Source organism: Mchenga conophoros, linkage group LG14, assembly GCF_057382185.1.
Source record: "Mchenga conophoros isolate Kocher_MC1m ecotype Shallow Benthic linkage group LG14, M_conophoros_male_GT1.1, whole genome shotgun sequence".
In the NCBI taxonomy this organism is placed as follows: Eukaryota; Metazoa; Chordata; class Actinopteri; order Cichliformes; family Cichlidae; genus Mchenga; species Mchenga conophoros.
The window spans coordinates 32,610,127-32,630,949 of record NC_140539.1 but is presented as its reverse complement, the minus strand read 5'-3'; the positions used below and the strand labels follow the sequence as shown (position 1 = coordinate 32,630,949).

The following is a 20,823-nucleotide window of genomic DNA, read 5'->3' as shown; positions in this document are numbered from 1 at the left end:
TACCATTAGTCATTTCAGATTTATGCCAAAGGAAAAGCCAAGCGGGCATAAATGATGCTATATTTCCCAACAGAAAACGAAAAAAGCCAGCAGAGCTGTAAACAATTCAATCACTCCCTGAACTCTTCAAGTCGCCCCTCAGCATCAGTGGATCTAAGCTTACTGTGGATGTGCTTCTCTGGCAACAGTTTGTCACCGAGGGAGTCATACAGCCCGGCGCTGAAACACTGACACAGACATTGGTGACTAATTAAACAGTCACAGTGGGAGAGTCTCCATATAGAAGCACCGCGGAGAGAAGGAAAGGCAGAATGAATCGCTGCACCTGTTTAGACAAAAGCTACCACTGCGTCTAACCTGGAATATGTCAACAGCTTTTATTTCCACCAAACAGACAGAAATAGTGACAAATTATAAATTAATCTGTGAAAAAAGGACCAGCAGATACGCTCAAGTGTTGGCACAGCAATTAGTGGAAGACATTCTAATTAACATATTACTCCTTGCAACGTTAGGCACATACATACTTGACATACTGTTTTGAACCCATCCACTAACACTGAGAGACTAGATTGTGAAAAATAATTCCCTTTACAGTATATATACACAGCTCCTGACTTATTCATTTATATCTATATTTCTATCTCATCAAACACAGGGCCAGCTGAACTAAACTACTAGGTACAAAATGAGGTGAAACCCTGTCCATGGAAGCAGAACCTTTTTTTTTTTTTAAGGACAAAATCAAGTTTGCGTTATTAGACGTTATAGCATTTGCCAATCAAGGTAATTTGGTTATTAATAAAACTAGTTGTGAAAAAACACAATTTAATAACAGTGAGATAAAACAAACAAATTAGAATTTGTGAAAAAGGAAAACTTATCAAGTACTCACGTAATTAGCTAAAACATTGTGGAAATTACTGGAAACATATTTAGTCTTTGTCAGTGTGATCAAATTTGTTACCACAACCAGTGTGATTAGGCTTTGGTTTGTGTCTGAGTGACCTTCAACATGTGTTGTCTTTGTATTGGTACACATTTAAATCTCTGAATAATACACCCTAACAAATTTCCTCCATATTAAAATAATTAGGAAAACTACAACTAAGACCAAAACTGATAAAAACTAAACATGAAATATTTTCAAACAATAACCAGAATGTCTGTGAATGTCACTGTTTGTTTGTATTACACAAACTAATGAGAATTAAAATCCACTATGAATTTAAATAGGATCGCCAACGGTCATATCCAATACAAATTAATCTCATTCACCATCAATTGAAAGCTTTTTCAGGAGTATTATCATTGCATGGTCAGTATTATCCATGGACATAAAAAGCATGAAAATATGTGAACCCATGACAAGTGGCCATAAAAATGACAAATCTGACCTTGACCATGAGCACAATTTAGGTGAAGATCCATTAGATGTGTAAGTTTCAATAAAACTTCCGCACAATGAGGAGGAGTATCGATTCTTGTGAATTGTGGATGGATGCCTCACCGTGGCATGAGCTCATCGTTCTTTGCTGGATGAGCTAAAAATGGTCCTAAATGAGCAAATCCACTCAGGAAATTAGCTGAAACTCAACTGAACTCAACTGCAATGAAAAGAAAAACTTAAAATCACGTAAAAATAAAAACTAATAACGACACATGCAATATTTCCGCAAGTTGCAGATCATTGCAGCAATGTATAGGAAATGCCAATATGACCACGTGTGCAACACACATCTTAGAATCACAACCACAAAGTTGCTGCTGTAGCCAGCAGTTGTTGCCAGATCAGGTAATGGTTACTGTAATGCAATAACTAATTTGATAATTTATTGTAGGTATTAACAATAGGGATTAAAAACAAAATGTGATGAAAAGGACAAAGTGGTACACAATAGGACACAATACAAAATATTGTATTAGTAGGAAGAACAGCTTAGCCGTTTGTCCTTTGCTGACTTCTTCTGTATCGCCTCACACCAAGCTCACATATGAGAATTTGGATTTTATACTCCCTTGCAGAACTGAATGCAGCCTTTTGGGCTAATACTAAATCTGATCAATGTTCAAACACACCGATAAAGGATTCATGAGCTGCTTCGCAGGAACATATCATCCACCCTGTCTCCAGACCCCAGCACCTAGGCTAGAGCACTGCCTGACTATAGGCTCTCTGTGCACTTTAACTCTCCAGACATGTCTCTGTTTGGCTCACTTTACTCACTTAACAAGTATCAGCTCCCTGTAAACACTTGTGTACATGTTGGTTGTACTTCAGGCAAAGTCTAAGGATCTGACAGGATAACAAAACAAACCTGACTTGGATGGTTAATTGAAACTACGACCTAAAGAACTATACCTGATTCGTTTTCAGCTGAGACACGATTTTGCAGGCCATTATTTTCAAAAGAATATTTTCAGCCGAGCCTCACAGTAAGCAGCATCATTTCTGAAAGACTGTTGTATTGATTTTTAGTACTTCAAAGATCATCACTTTAAAAAAAAGAATATTGCTGCTCATAATTAAATATAATCCTTTTGATCATAGAGCTTACATTCCTAAAATTTCCAGTAACAAAAAGCCTCTGTTAAAAAAAGAAAAAACAAAACAAAGGCTCTCTCTGGTTTTTTGTGCTTTTGTATTATTTTATAATATTAGAATTTCCAAAACAATTGCAACCTGAAAGGCTCTAATTATTAGATTAAAAAAATGCCAGGTGTCTCCTGGATGTGAGATTTAAATCTCAATGAGATTTTTACCTGGGCAAACAAAGGATTAATAATAATAACAATAAAAATAAATGACACACGTCGGATAATCTCTAGAACCTTTACCTGAAATATCAAAAAGCAGGCCAAACTATTTGCTTGAAACAATCTTTGAATGAATTGTCCACCACACACTCACTGGACTCACTGGCCACTTAGTTAATTTTGAGAAGCATCACACAGTTGCTGCACCTCTATTACAGTATGTGAAGCTCTTGTTTCGCCAAATACCAAAGATGCTCTATTGGATTGAGATCTGGTGACTTTGCCATTTGAGTACAATGAACTGATTTTCACATTCAAGAAACCAGTTTAAACCAGTCGTAAAGTAATGGACATGATCAGCAACAACACTTAGGTAGGCTGGAGTGTTTAAACGGTGCTTAGTTGGTACTAGTGGATGCAAACGGTGCTAAAATGTGAAAAGTGGGCCCGATTATGCGAACTACTGTTTCCTTCTTATCAGCCTGACAGACCATTCTTTTCTGACCCCTGACATCCACAAGGCATTTGCACCCAGAGAACTGCTGCTTACTGGATATTTTCTGTTTTCAAGCCATTCTCTGTAAACCCTGGAGATGATTGTGTGGTAGATCAGCAGTTTCTGAAATACTCAAACCAGCACGTCAGGCACCAACAACCATGTCACACTCAAAGTTACTTACAATACCTTTCTGAACCTCAGCAGGCCACAATAAACGTGTCTACATGCCTAAATCCACCGAGTTACTGCCATGTGATTGGCTGATTAGATAAGCTGCCAGTGATACTTAGGGTTAAGGTTTTTATACACATGGCTGTGAGTAAAGATGGCTGAAATTCCTCCAGAGTTCATGTAATATGTTTGAGTCTGGTCTCAAAGTACATATTCAATGGTACAGTTCAGAAAAATATACTGACCAAAGTGTACTAGTGTGAGCTTGTCTTTTAAAGTTTATATACATGTAAAAGTGTTAAGTGGGTCCCCTTATGTCATGTCACAGTTTTTGTCTGTTAGTTCACACTTCATGCTCATCAGCATCAGGTGTTAGATCTCACTGATGGAAATGTACATCTTTTGATCATTTGCCACAAGCTCGCTATTTTCTCTTACTTTCTTTTTCATTTCAGCTTAATTTCTTTTTTTGAAGCTGTCAAAGAAGACATCCCCTTTGAAGCACATGAAGTTTATCAAAAGGTTCTGATGCAGCTAATTATTCACCAGCCTTTCTTAGCATTACATATTTGACATTATAACACTCAAACAAAACTATATGTGTGACACGTACCCAAAGGGGGCCACCTAAAATAAGCTTCCTCTCTCTGAGACATTTTATTCTGTGACTATTTAAAATTTGTCTCGCTAAATGAATAAACTCTAAATGTTGAACAGCAGTAGTTCTTGATGTATGCAATTCCCATAAAAAGCCTGCTAAGGATACCGGAGTGTCAATTTTTTTTTTTAAATCCACATAAGGAGAACAAAGCATTTTTTAAAATCATTTTTTATTCAGCTTCATGGCAAGCTGTTCTAACATTCACTCTTTTCACATAGTGGATAAAATTAAATACAGCTGAATACAAACACACACACACACACACGTGGGTGCACACACAACATTAAAGATGTCCCACATGTGAAACAAAGAAGTACTTTAATATTCAGTGATAAATATGTGCCATTTAAATATGCACAGTTTAAACATACAGTACTGTGGAAAGGTTTTAAGAGCTTGTGAAAGAAAATCTTGTTACATGATGGTGCTTTTAAAATGTAAAAACGCTATGGATAGTATTTGTTTATCATCTAAACTCATCTATACTCATGCAAGATGTATGGTATTGTATGGTATAGGACAAGTAAGTCCTAAATAGAGATGGATGTAGGTGCCATGTCTTTTCATGAGTTGAGATCAGAGCTGTGCTGTGGGTCATGCCGTTGCAGGGTACCGTCTTTTCTCTAAAAGTAGCTTTTTATGATTCTGTCTGACATTATTGTGATGCTGCCAAATTCTGTCTGCAGAATGAATTTAGAGTCAGTAAGAGACTTCTTTCACAGTATTGCTTGTTGCACAAAATTTTTGGTTTGCAAAAAGCCAAAAGGCTTCACTGTTTCCTTGAGGGACTGCTCCTTTAGCGCACTTTCTAGCCTTTTGGTGGACAAAGCAAATTTATTTGTTTCCACATCAGAGGAATATCCTCTTGGAAACAATTCTCCTATAAAGACTGGGTCTGATCCTGACTGTACATGGGTGGAGTAGACTCGGTCTTCTGCCAGTTGTGAGGTGATGGCAATCTTACACAGTTTTGAAAGAAATGCACTTAACATGGCTAATGGTTCTGGTCGCCGTCCTTGCCTGTTTCTTTGTGCCTAAGCAGAAAAGATTGGAAAGCACATCTAGAAATGGCTTATCTCCTATTACCTTTCAGTAAAGCTCTCCCTAAAAATGTTTGTTTGCATGCATGGTCTTTTTTTTTTTTTTTCCACTTAACGAGTTTGGTTCAACATGTGTATATAACTATATCACTTGCAAATATAGTATATGATGAAAATGCAAAAGGGGTCACTTTTGTAAGTAATTCAATAATTCAGACAAGACTGAAAGCGCTAAAAAGATGCTGGATGACAAGTGTCCAGGAGCAGATTTGTAAACACAGGGTATTACAGCCACATGGTACTTGCCACAGCCTAACATGTTACCAGGATGCAAAAGACTGCTAGCTTAATCCAATTATGTGCATTCTCAGTCTGAGGTGTGATGCGTTCTTGGAGGATATGAGAGTTTATTATCACACTGTAACGAGGAAGCTGGAGAACTGACAGACCCATTAAAAAGACAGGAGAAAAGAAGTTTGTGCAGACTTTGAAAGCAAAAGTTGTTAAATAAAACATGGATGGTGTGGGCACCTCTCGCAGCCCCCGCAGAGGCTCTTGTCTGATTATTCTTGTCATAACCAGGTAGGTGTGAGGAGGAGGAGGAGAAAAGCATCTTTATGCAAGACTACAGTCTGGCTGTGCAATCTCCACGAAGAAGCCTATAAAGCATATACAGTATGTACAGAAGGGTCCCCGCTTGCCTTCTTCCTCCCTCTCTGTCGGCTCCATTCCTCTCACTTCCTGTCGTTCCCCATTAATCTATGATGGTGCCAAAATTAGCAGATGACTTGTGAACTAAACTTCACATTTTGGCCAAGAGGGATGTGGGTGAAGCAGCAGTGTTTGAATTAATAAGAGTTAGGAAAGATTTAAGAGATTGTGGAATTTGCGTCCTTAACTGATGAAACCTAAGTTAATACGACGGAGGATCAGTGTCTGCATGAAAGAAGAAGAGGCTTTTAAACTGGGGTCGACAGAATCTTAAATAAAGCTGAATTGATGCTCTTAATAGCAGTGTGAGCTTTGCCAAACACATTTTTGATGCATTAAAGTGCGCCGTCCAACTCTTAATATCGAGTAATATCCTCTATCCATTAACTGCAACACTTTCAGTATTGATCTGAAGAAGTTCAAGTTGAGTTCAGATACACAAACACCTCATCAGGTGCTACGTCAACTCTGGTACCAAGTGAAACGACTTAAGTACCGCCTCAAAACGTTTAATCCAATAAACACACTGAAAAACAAAAACAGGAGATGATGACTCCGCAGACCACCTCAGAGACATCACTGTCCTTGTGCATTAATTGAAATCATTAACATAAGATGTAGCATGCAATCCATCTGCGCTGATCCTCACTAATTCCTGACTTTATTAATAAACATCTTATTGGCTTTCAGCATTTTAATAAAAAAATAAATAAACTGGGAAAAAAGGGGGGACGTAAACAAGAGGAAGATCCTCAAGCACTCTGCTTAAAATGCATATCAGTGTTTCTTTCTATATTTCAAGGACAGACTTATTTCATGGTATTAGCCTTAAGCAGTCCTCCTGATGGAAGCCCAGTGCTTCATTCTCCCAGATATTTTTCTCCCCTCCATGATGCCATGCAAGCTTAAGCGGTGTGCACATGAAAAGGTAAGTTCTAGCGCCATGAATAATGCACATTGTTTGCTGTGAAATGTGAAAGGAGCTGTAGATATCAGATTCACATAACGTTCAATGACTCCAGGATAACTGCCAGCATGAGCGGAGTGAACGCATAGAAGCCAAATATGATATACACAAAACAAAATGTAGCACTGTGGAGGCCACAAACAATGGGAGCTCGCCCCTGGTAGAGGCACAGTTTTTTTTTAATGTTGTAATATATTTTCTTGATATTGTATTAAATATTGTATTAAAAAATAATAATCCTAATGAACCAGATACTAAATTATACTGCTGTTGTTAAGCTGAGAGTCCCAGACCAGGGAGACCATGGCTTTTTGCCAGAACAAGCAGCCCTCTTTCATCCCAGCACACTTAAACCTCATTAGAAAGGCTTCGAAAGATCCTCTCACTACAAAACCCATTTCAGGCTAATTAAAATGATTTGTGAAATTAAACATAAAACATAAAAGGACCAAACATGAACACACAGACAGCTTTTTCAACACGTTTTGTGAGCAATTAACAAAATGTGATGAATGTGGAAAAAAAAGAAACGCAACTGACAGAGAACCAAAAAACAACCAACAATGCGGGTAATTTATATCACTTTATAGTTTTACAGTTCTTTTGTTTTTTTAAAAAACCCTAATGATAACTTTTATGTTATAAACTATTGCAAACACTCAAAAGCAATTTTACCGCAATGACCATTCTAGGAGTAGCTGACATTTGACATTCTGGAGCTGTCAATGTCCCAGTGCATACACCCCTTCAGAAGATGAAGAAAGCTCGTGCCATTAACACCTTAGTTTTTATATCAAACCTTAATTATAAAAGGATCCAAGATGAATTCAATGTATTTGAAAGCTGGTATGAAACCCCAATCTCCCCCCGAAAAAAGCAAAAGGAAAAAAAAACCCAAAACACATTCATTCAACTTAGTTTTGATTTATGCATTTCACCTCTGCCCCACCTGCAGTGGCTACAGTGGGGCCAGTGTGTGAACGTGGTGATAAAACGGTGTTCTATGGATATCAGAAATCTTCCTGAGCCCATGCACTGACTTCCATAACACAACTGAGTCCACTTTCGAGAGGGCCGAAACATCTCAAACATTCAGTGCAGGTTTTCAGCATTGTCCCTTAAATACAGAGATGTCTCTGGATCTTTTAATAACTAGAACACACCCATGCTCCAGTATTGTGTGGCATGTTCATGATGACAAAAACTGATATACTTAATCACATTACAAAAAAAAAAAAATGTAATTATGTAAGGGCTAGTAAATAGTTTATATGGTCAAAATTTTAACACCATTTTAACCTGTTGCTAGGTTGGTGTGAGGCAACACCCAACGCCCACTGCTGATGTCAGAACACCTGATAAAGATAAAAACCTTTATGGGCCTAACACGTACCTGTGTGCCAAGTTTAGTTGCTCAACCCATGATTGTGTCAGAGTTGAGAAACACAAAGACAGAGATTTTGTGTATTATAGTAAGATATAAAAGAGAGGAGATAAAGAAATTCAGGAGGTGAAGTCTTTCTGCCCAAATATCACCCCACCCCCTTCTTTATTTAACGTGCTTACACTATTGACTTTCACATATAGAGCTTAAATGATCAGCACATTCTTCTCTTTCCCACATTTCACATAGAGTCCCAATTTTAACAAAATTGCACTTTTGTAATATTTGTTATACTTTTCTAATAAAAGGAACTATGACAAGTGACGTTGTATTGCTACAGGCTAAATTAATTTGGTAACAACAAGAAGAAAGAAAAATGTTTGTCAAAAGTTTTAATCCTTCATTTCTATTTGTAGAGCTCTCTTATCACCACCCACTACTCCTTTTGATGTTTTGCAGCTGTGGGCAACTTCTCCATTAGCCTACATATGTGCACTGCATTGTGGGACAATGGTGTCCATCAACAGCACACTCAACAGTGATTTAGTATGCACGCTGACATTTTTGAGCAATGCTTAATTTTGTCGCTTTTTCAGCACGGACAACCTCAAAAGCATGTTAATAGTATGCTGAATGGGATGGTGATACAGCATAGGTTATTTGAAAAGTGGTGTAGAGAGTGGACTCTAAAATACAACAGCCTTGGATTTTCAATTGTAGAATACTTTACATTTAAATACAATGACATTCAACAAAAGATAACCTTTTATAAGTCACAGAATGTGATGCCGTAGGTATTTACCTGGATGGAGTTAGAGCGGCCATTAAAGGGCTCGGGCTGTGTGAAGAACTCCGTGTTGTGGTCCAGCCGTCCGTGACCTCCATACTGAGCCGCATCTGAATCCAGCTTGATTTTGTATCTGGCAAAGATTGAGGTTAAGGCGCAATAGCAGTGGGAAACTAGCTTATGAGATTGAAGACCTAAGAAGTGCAGAAGGAGTTTTAGCACTAGTGCTTTTGGTGTGCAGATTTGGTTTAGCAGTGCTCAGCTGGTTTATACTCATTGAAATCCTCACATCCATCAGCATTCATCTCCTCCTCGCGGCACAGCACAGCGACAGTGCGGAGCCCAAATACACGAGGAGAACGCTGCCTGAAATTAACATAAATAGAGAAGCGATTCAGCCATGGCTCAACCATCCAGCCTGACAGTCGAATTTATCTAATGCACTGCATAAATAATGAATTTAATCAGAAAAAGTGATCCAAATGAGTGACAACAGATACACATGACAAATCATAAAAAATACTCTCTCCTCCTCTAGGAGTTGTTCACATTTTGTTGTTTTACAACTTGACAAGAGACTAGACTGATTTAAGTCAAGTACTCAGCAAATCACTGCAGACTCATTGAAATATATCTAAATAACACTGAGTTAGCCAAGTTGTTGAGCTCCCTCAAGTTGGTATTTAGCAGATGTACAAGAGGCTACTTGTCTAAATTTGCTACTAACAAATACTGTACTGAACATTGCAACCAGTTCTGTTTTTTAGTATACAAACACTGTATGTGGAAGATAAACTTTATCTTTTATTCTTTTGTATACTGACATTAAGTCTTTATCAGGTGAGGAATCAGAGAGGGTGAGGAGATGTTGTGTTTTACTGCACTAAGACAGCAAAGTAAACCTCAGATTTCCTTAAAGAAATATGTCTGTGAAGGTTCTCAGTCATCCAGGTCATCGTAGTCAAAGGAGCTTGCAAAGAAAAGCGACTGGACTTCTTTAAGTTGCTTGAATACGTTTCACCTCTCATCCGAGAAGCTTCTTCAGTTCTAAGGTCAAATGGTGGGGAGTCCCAGATTTAAACCTAGTGGGAGTATCCCCCCACAGAGGGACAAAAGGACCCCCTGATGATCCTCTAATCGCCTGAGCCAAGGTGTGAAAATGGGTGTGGGTCCCAATCAGCCAGGGTTTCGGGTGAGCTCATTGTGAAACCTGGCCCCACCTTATCATGCAAAATCCTGAGGTCAGATGGCCCAGGATGTGAGTGGGCGTTAAGGCGTCTGGATGCCCTTAAAGAAATAGTCAAGAGGAAAGCTGCAGGTAGTGTATGTATGGATTGTTGAAAAGTGAGGATAATCCTTTACCTTCCTTCTGTGCTGTCCTTGTACAAAATGACTCAAACTTTTCTGGGCTGAATTATTGCAGCTGCTTAAACTTGGTCATCAATAAATCTGCATGCTCTTTAAAACAAAGAAATATGGAAGGATAGTGGATGAAATACAATATGCAAGTCTTTCTATGTGCTCTAGTGAGCATTTCAGTATTTACTTCAGCAGATAGTCACCTTTGTAGAGAATACATGCTACAACATTAAACTGATTACATGCATAATTATGCCCTTCAGCTGAAACAAATGTCGAACTAACGTCTGATGTGATATTAAAATTGTTAAGAGCCAGAATCAATCCTCCATGACTTTTAGAAAACTCCTCTTTTCTTTCTTAAACTACTTGACATGAGCATGTTGTTACTTGACAAAAAAAAAAAAAAAAAAAAAGGACTAAGGATGGGTGTCAGGATCAGTTGCAGGGCTGTTATTAATGTCAGAGAAAATATTTTAATACTTTAAAAGCTAGATTTAAAAAATGAAAGAAAGTGCACTTTGGCAAACATGCATGAACAAAATAAAATATACAATACTTTAGAATTTAGTCCCCCTTAATTCCTATATATTTTGCTTCCAACAAGACAAACTTTCTTGTAAGTTTTTAAAGTGTTCTTGAACACCTTGCACCTGATCATTTTCAGTGGAAAGATGTTTTTGTTTGTTGAATTACTTGAACTGATGAATTATTCAAATGGGTACCTAACTAAAGGGATGGGCCACTGTTGTATCTACACATAACAGAAAACTTAAAAAGGGCCAATACTAAATTGTATCTTTAGACACCTTTTCACTTGCAGCTCATTCCTTTTCTCTGAATCTGAATGCCAAAGACAACATAGTTTGACAGGCATAAAATAGCTCTTTTTGCACCAACAAGGTAATTCCTAAAGTGTCACTCGCTGAAAACAGCATACTTGTCCACGTCCTTGAAAAAATAAAGGACATTGGACAAGTAGAGAACAAAAAGAACAAGCAGGCCTACAAAACTGTCTACAGCAGATGAACAGTTTCTAAAAGCCATATCCTTCAGAAATAGGGAAAGAAATCCAGCTAAGGTTTGACACAGGACCTGAGAGATACATCTGGCCTTTTAGTTGATCCATCTACTTTTCACTGAAGTGTCATCAGAAATGGTTTCAATGGAAGGGTGGCTGTCAAGAAAACATTCTTAAGGGAATAGGGAGGAAGAGGCTAAAGTATGCCAGAAGTGGCAACAGGTCTTAAGTGATAAGTCAAAATTTGTAATTTTTGGTTCAAATCATCATCAGTAGCACAGAAGAGACTGTAAGAGAGGTACAACAGTGAGTATTTACAGCAATCTGTAATCTTGTCAAAGTCTATGTAATTATAAATGCAGGAATGAGTTGGAACCAACATGGAATATCATTTGCAAAGTGTCTGATTGGCAACAGCTACATTTTTTTTAGCATGATAATGATCCTAAATACACTGCCAATACAATCATATCAGGATACAAAAACACACAATGGAATACTACAGTCACTGATTGGCCTCCCCGGATCTCTACATTAACCTCCTAAGACCCGAACTCTTCCACGGCATGCATTTTTAATTTCTCTTCGATATTTGGGCATATTGGGGCCCAAGAATGTCAAAACAAAGAATTACCAGATTTTTTTTTTTTTTTTTTAGCTTATTTTTGTTTTTAAGAAAAATAAGAGCCACATATGAGGATATTCGTTTAAAATTTTGATAGAACAGTAGCAGTATAATGTCCTCGTAAGTGGATATCAGGCCCTTGTAAATCAAAATTGAGTATTTTGGTCTAAATAACCCAAAATGTGATGTCCACATATGTGGATGCCAGGTTGTGATAGAGAGCTGAACAAAAGACAGGCATCATTAAAAGAATAGCTTTGAAAGTCCTAGAAACCTGTTAAACTATTCCTGAGGACTACTTAAAGAAATTGCGACAAAGCTTGCCTAAGAATATTCAGGCTGCCTTGAGGTGATGGTCCTACCAAATATTGACTTTCATGCTCCACTCAACCCATTTTCAAATCAATTCAGTTGTATTTATACAGTGCCAAATCACAACAATATAATATAATTTATATTGTAAGGTAGACACTACAATCACGCATACAGAGAAAAACCCAACAATCATATGACCCCCTATGAGCAAGCACTTTGGCGACAGTGGGAAGGGAAAACTCCCTTTTAATAGGAAGAACCCTCCGGCAGAACCAGGCTCAGGGAGGGGCGGCCATCTGCCGTGACCGGTTGGGGTGAGAGAAGGAAGACAGGATAAAAAGACACGCTGTGGAAGAGAGCCAGAGATGAATAACAAGTATGATTCAGTGCCGAGAGGTCTATTAACACATAGTGAGTGATTCCTAGCAAAATATGAAATGAGGGGTGACCCAAGATTTTTGCAAAGTACTGTGCTTCTAATTTAAAAACTTCCCAACATGCAAAGGTTAGCCTTACTCTTACCAGCCAGAAATCCTTAGTAGATACCATGTCTACCCTGATTCCCCATGCATAATGTAAACACCTGTAAACATCTGTGCATATTATTGTATATCGCAGGGTTGGTAGCTATAAAGATTGGTACTATAGGGAAGGGAAAAAAACAGGACAACGGGATAAACATGTAAACAGCCCCCTAATTGGCTGGCTGAATAATCACCTTATCTACCCGTAGGCGACATTCTTGAGTTTAAGCATGATCCTCAAACGCTGCCTCATTCTGCCCAAGAGCCTGGAAAATTCTGCTTTTGCTGTCTGCTTGTCTGCTTTGATAGTGATGATTAAAAAGAAGCTCTCCTCTGTGCATGGTTTTTGCTCAAGAGAAAGAACCCTTCCTCCACACCTTCTCTGCTCAACTTGCCACTATGGTGATTTATTGACAGAGCAAATTCATTTTGCAATAGCAGGGCTCTAGAGTGCGACCAATTTGGTCGCAAATGCGACCAAATTTTTCAGTGGTGCGACTAAAAATAAATATTTGGTCGCACCTGTGCGACCAACTGTTCCGGTAACAAAAAAAAAAATCTCTGTAACTCTCCGTGTGGTCAACAACAGACACACATTATGCCCCTATCGTGGACTAAACCAATCAGAGATAGTCAGGGGCGGGACCTCTCTGATTGGCCGTGGTCCAGTTGAAAGTGCAGGTGGAAGAGAGAGGTGAGTAGCTTGAATAAAGCGATATCAATTCATTAACGGATTCCACACAAAGACCTAAACACGGAGCGGACCCAACACATCAGAATCAGCTTCGTCTTTCTCGGCTTTCTCACCCGACGGCCTGAACACGGACACGCTGTCGGAGCTTAGCGATTCTTCGGGTCCGCGCTGTGTTTACGTCTTTTTGCGCTGATTCTGAGCTGCAGGTTTTGCCTCTCTCCAACCAAAATTCACCGAGCCTGCAGCAAAAGAAGCAGCAAACTGCGCTTCACATTTGATCAATGTCGTCATGAATTCCCTCTGACTTTTGCTGTTTTGCTTCCACCACGATAAAAATCACACTTCCTGCACAGCTCTCTCTCTCTCTGTACTTCAGGAACAGTTTCCCGTCTCAAATCTGTTTTCTGCATTATTCATTCGCTTATTACCCACCAGTCTAGCGTTGTTTACAGCGCTTTTTCTTTTTTCACTTAAATGACCTCGGACAAGAAAGCCTAATTTCTGCTGTTCAATACTGAAGAAATTTAAATTTCTTAAAATTATGCAAAATTGCAGAATATTTTTAAGGTTATCTGCTATAAAAAGCCAGACCAGGAAAATCTCCTTCATGTTTTCCTGTGTTTTATTCTCAGTTACTTTCACACAAAGGCATCTGCTGTGATTTTCACAATTCTGATGAAGTCTCATGTGTATCAGTACTGATAAATGATCAGAATTATAATATTTCTGACTGTCTGAGGCTAAATTGAATCAAATCAGGACTTTGAGAACCGGAATTGAATGGATTATAGAAATCAGTGATGATACTCAGCCCTAGTGAGCAGCCTAGGCCTGAGAGAAGTGGATGTACTGTAGCTGTGGGTAATAAGAAAAGATCAAAAGAACTATTGATAACTTTTTTGTTAAGCCTGATCTGTCTGAAATTCATAGCCAGTGCTCTGACACGGTGCCATCAATATTTGAATGCTGAAAAAGCACAGTGTATCCAGAAAACACATTATATGCTGCAGTAAATGCACTGCCCAAGTGTCCCCTCTCCCCACGGCCTTTCAGCAGCAGACAGCAGCAAACAGGTCGTCAGAGGAGGCCAAGATGATGATTAAGTTTTTAACATTTTCTACAATATTGACAAAGCACTTTAAGCACAAGTTTGTTAGTTAATAATTTAGAAATTAATATTGTCTGTATGGACTTCCCCCCCCAAAGAAAGTGCACATGTAAAACTGCGGTGTTAAGCGATGCGGTTGAAAAATTTGAGTGCGCCTAACTTTTGTGCCGGTACGCCTAAATTTTTAAAGTTAGGCGTACCGGTGCGCCCATGTCAAAAAGTTAGTCTAGAGCCCTGAATAGAAGCGTTGCAATACCTATCGAAAAAACATAGACATATTCTCTCAGGCATTATAATGCGCCCAGGAAACTAAGATACGTGATGTGAAAGTTTAATCTTTCTAATACAAATAACACCAAAAAACTTCCCAAGTGAGTGAATGTAATAAGGATGTGAACTGTAAATATGCCACTAGCATGTTTCAAAACTGAGTTGGAGTGCAAGCAGCACTGCAGTACTCCTTCCTTTATATACACATACAAAATTACATACACACATACACACACACACACACAGCACAGTGTGTATGCTGAAAATGCACAGTTAAAGTAATTCACAGTTCCCTGGCAAAGTTCTCTGAAAGGAAGTGAAAACTGGCACAAATTGGTAGTTGGATGCTTTGAGCGATTACATCTTTGTTAGTGGCTACAGATGGCTGCAACAACAGCTTACAGTATTTTAATCAATACAGCCTCTGTGAATAAAGGAGAAGATTAAAGAACACAATCAATTTTGCCCAATGAGCAGAAAGGCAGTCTGAAGCTAGATGATTCGAGTCATTGATGACCTGAAAACAATCTCGCCATGGCTGCGATTGCAGACCAAGCTACCACTTAGTTTCTCCATCAACTCGTCTTTTTTTTTTCCCAGGCCATATGAAAGTAATAGCACCCTGGCGAGGGTAAACAAGAGCTGAGCAAGCTGCATGTGCACATCTGAAGAATGCGGCATGGCCTTGTAAGCCTTCTAAATAGTGTATCTAGCCTTTTCAGAGTCGATTTTTACCCTGCTTGCTGCTCAGCTGGTGTAAGTTTCATCAGAGTGGAAGAAATTATTCCTTTGTGACCGAAAGTGTTGAGGCAGCTCGAGCCAACTAGCAGCTGAAACCCAATCTGATGCAAAGTAGAAGCTTTAAAGAATATTGCTAAAAAATAAAATAAATAGATAAAAATCATAAATTATGTTTAAATTTGATGACTACGTACTGAAAAAACCCCCCCAAAAAACATGGCGCTTAAAAGTATGTTTAAAGAGTCTCCAGCAAAATTTGGTTTTGTACTTTTTTTAATCATTTACTTTCATTCTTAAACTTGGGGATTATCCAACACATTTGTCACACTTTTAATAAAGTGACAAAGATTTATTTTTCATTCTTAAGTTATCATTATATATAAAAGAAATGTCTATTACACATTTGGAAAGAAAATACGCTGTTCCCAAGGGCTTTGAAGCATAGGATTGTTTACAATTTAAAGAAAACATCATTTTTGTACTCAAATATTATTAATCTCCCTTCATATTCTATGGTTCATTTAGAACCATAGAACACAATTATTACCTGAACTAACACTCAGGTCGTGTACTGAACTCTGGGATCACCTTGTAAATTGTACATTTTTAGAGTTTAGTCTTTACAATAAAATACTTTATATACTGAACAGGAAAGTCATTGATTCTGGATGACTGAACTGTCTAACTGGACTTTATGAACATCTTAAATAAGTGTGGTTAACAGACAAGTGCAGTAGGTAGGTGACTTATGTATTCCTGTCAGTGTATCCCATACAGTAAACTGTACCCAAAAAGGTTGCAGCATAAAACCATAGCACGTGTTAAAGAGGTTTAGTGGGATGCAGATGGAATGTAGTTTATTTTCCTTATAGTTGTAAACAATTTATTCAAACTGCTTGGCTTATTTATAGCCTCTCTTATCACCTGGCTGCTCACATTTCTTGCCTCAGTATACCGTTGATAGTAATCAGTATGTTTCCAGAACTCAAGGATTACCTTATTGAGTACAATGTTATCATAAATATGAGAAATGATGGCCAACACCACGAAAATAAAACCAGAGGATTTTATTTTCTTTTAATGTCTGAAATAAAGAAGCTCCTCTATCTGTCTACACCATTTGAACATCTTCTGGAATCAGAGATTAAGCCACCAGACTGATGAGGATGTCTGTGGATGATATCCGTTAGAGTTACAACCTAATGGAATACCACACAGCCACATCGCCATTTATCTTAAAGCAGTCTGCAGAGAGCTGCATTAAAAAGAAATAGATGTATAGTTCCTTTTTCAGAAACCTTACCTGGAATATTATAGATAACATCAGAGCATGTTATTTTCGCTCATGCATAGTTAGTCATTTAGTGTCACTACACCTGTAGTTGAATTATCCCAAATGGCATTCCAGGAGCAGCTCAGACAGGAAAGTAAAAATGATGACCTGACACAATTGCAACTGCCTATTGGCACAGTGTAAATCAAAGACCAATCAGCACTGACAGGTACAGCTTTCGTGACGGGATCCAACTGGGATTTCAAATACTCTAACCAGCCAGATAAAGACCACTGCCTGAAGAACGTGTCCACCACGATTCGGAGAGAAAAGAAAAAAAACCTCACTCAAACGGTTTGAGTGGCTGTCGAAAAACCTGACATTGACTGCATTTTAATGGCCAACAATTTTATAGGCGAAGTGCTTCGCTTTACTTTCACTGCAGTTCTTCTGAGAGAGAAACAAAAACACACATCCTAAAGAGAACAATTAGAAAGTTAGTCTAAGAAAAATCTGACGACGTCTTGCGGTTACAGAGGCTCGGATTTTGATGGATTACTATACTGAAACATGTAATTATTTCACCCAGAGTTACCCAGAACCGGTGATATATTTCAAGAGTACTGCAACTAAGGTAACATAGTGCTTATTTTTGTAACTGACTAATAACATAATTATGGAAGATGCCGGAAAGAATAAGCACCTGAAGATCAATTTAAATGCCACGCAGCCATGCAACATGAGACCGAGGGCCACAGAAGGTCTTTTTTTGCTAGAGAGGAACACCCTCTGATATAATATGGTACTTGCTGTATTGCTAAAGGAAATGACATCCTGTATTGGATCAATTTTCACTAGTGCACAGCATGGTCACCTGCATCTAGCTATTATTTCCAGATACCGCAGTGGAGTAGAGCTCCACTGTGACATCCCTGACCCTCACACAGGTAGAAGAAAGTTTAAGTATATGACGGCTGAGTGTAATGAAAAAGCACTTTTGGACTCTTTGAGCTTGTCTTGTTTACCTCCTCTGCCTCTGAGTGGCACTTTCATCTGTCTTCTAGCCTAATTGGATCCTTTGCACACATTCCCATCGGAGGATCTGCATCTCCTCATACACACGGCACATTTACCTTCCTCACACACACAGCACATTTGCCTTTATGTGTTTACCGCCTCTCTGTATAATGACAGGCAAAGCTTTGCCCTCACATTTATTTGCATTTCCTCTCAACCCACCCAGTGTCTGAGGCCGCTCCTTAAACATCAAAAGAAGCACCAGGAGGAAAAGATGTGGTTGCATCTAAATGAAAATAAACCCTCAAAAACGATGTTGCCGACACTGTGAAGCAAGGCTATTAGTGCTTTGCCCAAGATTCACCCCATCAAGGCAAAGTAAAAACACAAAGCAGAACGTACAATTACTGCACATCAAACACGCTTACAATTAAAGGATGATGTTAAAATATTCGATGTCACTTCTGTTGGTTTTTAATAATTGAATAAACTTGATTAATGTCTTTTCTTACTATTCACATTTAATAATGTGTTCATTAACTCTTACAATCAATTCGATGGCAAAAACGTTATTGCCACTGTGTTATTTATGCTACTAAGACAATGTCACCTAATCATTCCCTGTATGTGACCTTATATAATAAGTACAAATAACATAGCTTGGCAAAATACTGTACAATTCGCATAGAAAACATATTTGATTGCGATAATAGTGTTTTCTATTTATGATGTTCTATTACAGTTTGACAGAGCCTCATTATTTAATTTAGCCAGAGGCAACCACTTATCCATCTAAATAAAATAAAAATGATGTAGAAATAATAAGAATAACTCCTGTTTAATACCAGTCAATCGAATCATTACCATCTGATTGAATTTCTCATGTGTAATCTGCTGCTGGCATACAGAAAAAACCTACCAAACTCTGTCTTGCATTTTGACTCACTATCACATCATTTAAGTCGTAGCTGGAAATGGATCAGAGCTTCATATCCATCCGGGAAGCTGTTGGTGTCAGCTGCAGTGGGCCTCATAAGGGAGTGATGTCCGTTATAATAAATACAAATCTGTCAGCTTCCTGTCCCCGCTCACATTCCTGATCATTAAGCCTGCTGTAATCACAACTGTGGGACTCATTAAATTTCTGACAGCCAATACTGCTAAAGAGAATGCTTTCTGAATCACTGGGCTCTGCTATTACTTCTCTCTAATAGCATAACAACACTACTATAAACAACCAACTCATATTCCCCTCAACAGCAACTGCTAAAATTATATTACAAAAGTCCTAGCTCTAGAGGAAACACTGCCATTAAAACTGTGAGTCTTTACAGGATGCATTTACTTTTAACAAGTCTGATCCACTTCTCAGTCTAAAATCTTCTCTTATTAAATGCACTTATGGGAGTTTTATGTAGAGCTGTGTTATTCTTTCAAAATTGTCAGTAGTTGATATTGCAGGTGATGTAGCTTTAGAAACTCATGCACAGCTTATAATCCATTCATCCATGCATATAACTACTTGTCCCAGTAGGGTCATTGGGCTGTGAGTGTACTAGCTAGAGCCTATCCCCCAAGTGACACTGGGTGAGACACAAGGTACATCCTAGACAGGCTGCTATGCTATCATAGGGGTAACAAAGACAGACAGACAAAAATTCACCAATTAAGCTAACAAGCATGTCTTTCGACTGTGGGAGAAAACTGGGGTCCCCACATAAAGCTCACACAGTCACAGTGAGATGACATGCAAACTCTCCACTACCCTACGACATAGCCAACATGCGGAAATCAGCAACTATAAAAATAGTCTGCTACATAGTAGGTTAGCATATGTGCAATCTGGGATCCAACTGGCTATTCTGTTGCCTTAATCTACAGGAACATCACAGTGCTTCCACTGTGTGCAGGGGATTTCTAAATCAATGGCTTAGTTTTGAAATTATATTTCAGCAAATGGACACAAACTGGTTACTACCATGGAAGCAATATGTGTTTAAGTGTGTTTGGATTGCAAACAGAAACCCAAAAACAACAGAAAGTTTCTCTCTCTCTACACACACAAAATAAAAAAAAATAAATAAATATATATATATATATATATATATATATATATATATATATATATATATACATATACACATACACACACACATACATACACACATATATATACACAAAATAAAAAAATAAAAAAAATATATATATACATATATACATATACATATACACATACATATACACATATACACACATATATATATGTGTATATATATACATATATATATATATATATATATATATATATATATATATATATATATATATATGTGTATATATATATATATATATATGTGTGTATATATATATATATGTGTGTATATAAAACACCCAGCACGCCCCTGCGGGCGGTTTATCCTTCAAGCTCGGGTCCTCTACCAGAGGCCTGGGAGCTTGAGGGTCCTGCGCAGTATCTTAGCTGTTCCCAGGACTGCGCTCTTCTGGACAGAGATCTCCGATGTTATTCCCGGGATCTGCTGGAGCCACTCGCCTAGCTTGGGAGTCACCGCACCTAGTGCTCCGATTACCACGGGGACCACCGTTACCTTCACCCTCCACATCCTCTCGAGCTCTTCTCTGAGCCCTTGGTATTTCTCCAGCTTCTCGTGTTCCTTCTTCCTGATATTGCTGTCATTCGGAACCGCTACATCGATCACTACGGCCGTCTTCTTCTGTTTGTCTACCACCACTATGTCCGGTTGGTTAGCCACCACCATTTTGTCCGTCTGTATCTGGAAGTCCCACAGGATCTTAGCTCGGTCATTCTCCACCACCCTTGGGGGCATCTCCCATTTTGACCTCGGGACTTCTAGGTTATACTCGGCACAGATGTTCCTGT

General features: G+C 38.4%; 1 protein-coding gene across 1 annotated transcript in view; it reads right to left on the bottom strand.

The window, feature by feature from the left end:
* gbe1b (glucan (1,4-alpha-), branching enzyme 1b) overlaps positions 1 to 20,823 on the bottom strand; it is a 108,030-nt gene that overhangs the window by 3,446 nt on the left and 83,761 nt on the right. Inside the window, exon 15 of the mRNA XM_085243996.1 lies at positions 8,993 to 9,110. Coding sequence (XP_085100122.1) covers positions 8,993 to 9,110 — 118 coding nt within the window. The remainder of the gene's footprint in view (positions 1 to 8,992; positions 9,111 to 20,823) is intronic.